We start from the raw sequence: 2,978 nt of genomic DNA, 5'->3' as shown, positions 1-2,978 counted from the left end.
CTGCCAGAAGTAGAAGTGAAAAAAAAACACAGATATAAAGATGAGGAAGTAGCTTTTGAAAATGGTACTTCAATTTGTGGGACAGATTTGAGGAGCCAACTTATAATTTCCTAATTAAGTTGTTTGTTATGGGGAGGAGAGGACCACACAATTTACTTGTTCATGTCTAGCATATGGGCCTCCATACACAATTTGATATTGCTAACTAATTAAACATGCCCTGTTACTAGCACCAAATTTTCAGACCTTGAAATGACATCAACAAAATTATTCAGGAAAATGCCAAGAGCAAGATAATTTACAACTGACAATTCAAAGTACTAGTTTACCATTTTTTGTGGATAATTTACACAACTCCGGAGTTCTCTAAGATGGCACCTATCAGGCGTAACATATCACCAACTGAAATAATCGGGCAACCAAAGAAGTTGAAATCACTCTAGTAAAACATAGAGTAGTTTTTCTGTTTGTATAACAGCTGGCAACAATTACGAATTAGAACTAAGCATCCAGCCACACCCAGTGATAAATAGATGTTGGGAAGTAATAGTAATATACAGTCAAAATGTCCTAGAAAAACCCACTGTATGAAAGTCGAGAACTAATAGAGGATTCATCCGTTAGCTAGCTGAATTTGCCGAATTGTACTTGCACTGCAACCATATCAAGCGTCTCTCATTCTTAAGAGAGATAAAAGTTTCTCTGGCATTTGAATTCTCGAATAAATCCAATGCAAAAAAGTAGATACTTTGATCTACACCTTGCATTTCATCTAATACTTTTATGCATTTGCTTATAGCAAAGCGTTCCTCATTCCTCATAATGGCAGCTGCCCTCATCTTTGAAGCAGCTGCAATTTCCAGCATTGCATCAACTATAGCATCACCAGTTGCCTTGCGACTTCTCTTGCGACGACCTGAATTTGGCGTTACAGTTTGATGCTTACTGTGCCCATCTAACATGTTTAAGTCCTCTCCTGAGCCTGAAGAAGCGTCCTCCTCCACCAAAGCAGGATCAGCAGACATGGTGAAATGTCTTTGCATTACCAGGCAGGCACAGGATTTCTACCTCCTACACTAATCAAAGCACGTGATCACAAATTATTTAACTGGGAAGATAATATAGGCACCCACACAACTAACCATTGGAGTTTATTCTAGCCATAATTTGGAGGGAGGAAACAATAAAGGGACATAATGACATCCATTTGTACAAACATCAAATACCAAAAAAATGTATGTGTGCGCTATTTGCTTCACAATTTAAAGTGGTCAAATGTTGAATCCTGGTTTATATACTGCACGCCACTTGTCCTTGGGCATCCTAGACACTTGCAGATTCGCATTGTTACTACTCCCTCCGTTTCAATCTATTAGAACCTATTTCCTTTTTCGACTGTTTAAAAAAGAATGACCCATTACTAAATTTGAATAATTTATTTAAACTTGCCATTTTACTCTTAGTGAGAATCTTTTATAGCCACACAAATATCATGGCATTCTTAAGATCACAAGTTTTTCAAAAAAAAATTATAACCACACTTGACATGTTTAGTACCACAAGTTTTAGAAGTTTTCATTCCTTTAATTTCAAAAGTTTTTCTATCCCGAATGCCAAAGATGTTAAAAGATACTCCTCCATCCCAAATTACTTGTCATGTTCCATCTTTGAGAGACACCAATGTTTTTTCATCATATTAATACAAGAAGAATTGTAATTTATACTATTTTTCATATACTTATTGAATATGTAAATTTTAATTTTAGAATAGATTTCCAATTAATCAGAGATACCACATAATGGGAATACAATAACTTAAGTTTTCCTTCAAGCTATAAAGATACATTAATGTGTTAAGCTTGAATGAAAGAAGGATAGTCCCCACAAAATCGAGAAGCACATTTACTTTACAGACAAATAGTAACAGAAAATGGAGAAATTACAAAACTTATTACACCTTCTGTTCACTTTCACTTATTCTTAAAATAGATTTTCATTTTTACTTGTAGTAGAATCGCTATTGTAGTGGTGAAACACAGAAAAAAAAGAGAAAATAGAGCAAAGAATGCAACACACAGGGCTGGAAATGAATGAAGAGATGGTGAAGCCAAATCCAAATCTATAAAAACCCATCTCGAAAATCTTAGTCGACAAGCAAACCAAACACAACTCAACAAGTGATCCCATATTTATCACTAGAAACTACCCAACTTAAACATTTTCCTTTTACCTGTTTAGAATTGAGTTTTTTTTTTCTTCCTTTATGGACCCTATATTCCATTTTATTCCTGCTTCCCATCCCCTATATTCCATTTAATCCCCTCTTTCTCAAGAAGAATGCAAAATTCGTCAACTAATAAATGAGATTTGCTGTATATGAGTAGTCCCTTATCCCTTGGATGAAATTTTATTAACAGAAATTTCGAAAATTAAAAAATCGTACCTGAACGGATTTCAGACGGTGGAGGTGCTGATGGCTGAGAGAGTGGCGCTGCCACGGTCGACGGCTTAGGGTTTTGGGAGAGATGGGGGAATACGATTATAATTTATTTTTTAATGAGATACGGTTCTGTAATTATCCAACTCTTTGACCTTGGGCCGGGGCTATCCTACAGCTAAGAGGTAAATAATACTATAATTTTGGAGGCGTCTTTTTTTTTAAAGAAGTGTTATAATTTAAGAGGTAATTATGTATCATCTCAAAAAACATTTAAACCTCTCATATAATGAACGGTAGAATGATAAATAAGTAAACTAAAATAAAATGAGAAATTTCTATATGATAAAAATATATTATAATTAAAAAAAAACAAATAACTTAGATATTTAAAAAATTTAAAAGCTATCACAATAGTTGGTATATCTTGTTTTATTAAGTAATTTGTGTTTATTTTTAAAGTTATATGTTTTAAAATATATTCAATTTTTAAATAAACAATGCGTGATTTTTATTTGTAATTATATATATATATATATAG

General features: G+C 33.5%; 1 protein-coding gene across 2 annotated transcripts; it reads right to left on the bottom strand.

The window, feature by feature from the left end:
• Positions 1-403: 403 nt before the first annotated feature.
• LOC102583849 (uncharacterized) lies at positions 404-2,563 on the bottom strand. 2 transcript variants are annotated; one of them, XM_006348014.2, is made up of 2 exons: positions 2,444-2,563; positions 404-1,076 (listed from the first exon to the last, which is right to left on the bottom strand). In XM_006348014.2, the coding sequence occupies exon 2, from the start codon at positions 1,041-1,043 to the stop codon at positions 621-623; it is 423 nt and encodes a 140-aa protein (XP_006348076.1). In that variant the 5' UTR covers positions 1,044-1,076; positions 2,444-2,563; the 3' UTR covers positions 404-620. The 2 variants fall into 2 exon arrangements, with proteins under 2 accessions (XP_006348076.1, XP_006348077.1); XM_006348015.2 differs by having other exon boundaries at positions 404-1,071; positions 2,444-2,562.
• Positions 2,564-2,978: the final 415 nt, after the last annotated feature.

This window comes from Solanum tuberosum, unplaced genomic scaffold (assembly GCF_000226075.1).
Source record: "Solanum tuberosum cultivar DM 1-3 516 R44 unplaced genomic scaffold, SolTub_3.0 scf00099, whole genome shotgun sequence".
NCBI lineage: Eukaryota > Viridiplantae > Streptophyta > Magnoliopsida > Solanales > Solanaceae > Solanum > Solanum tuberosum.
This window is presented reverse-complemented; position numbering and strand designations above follow the sequence as displayed.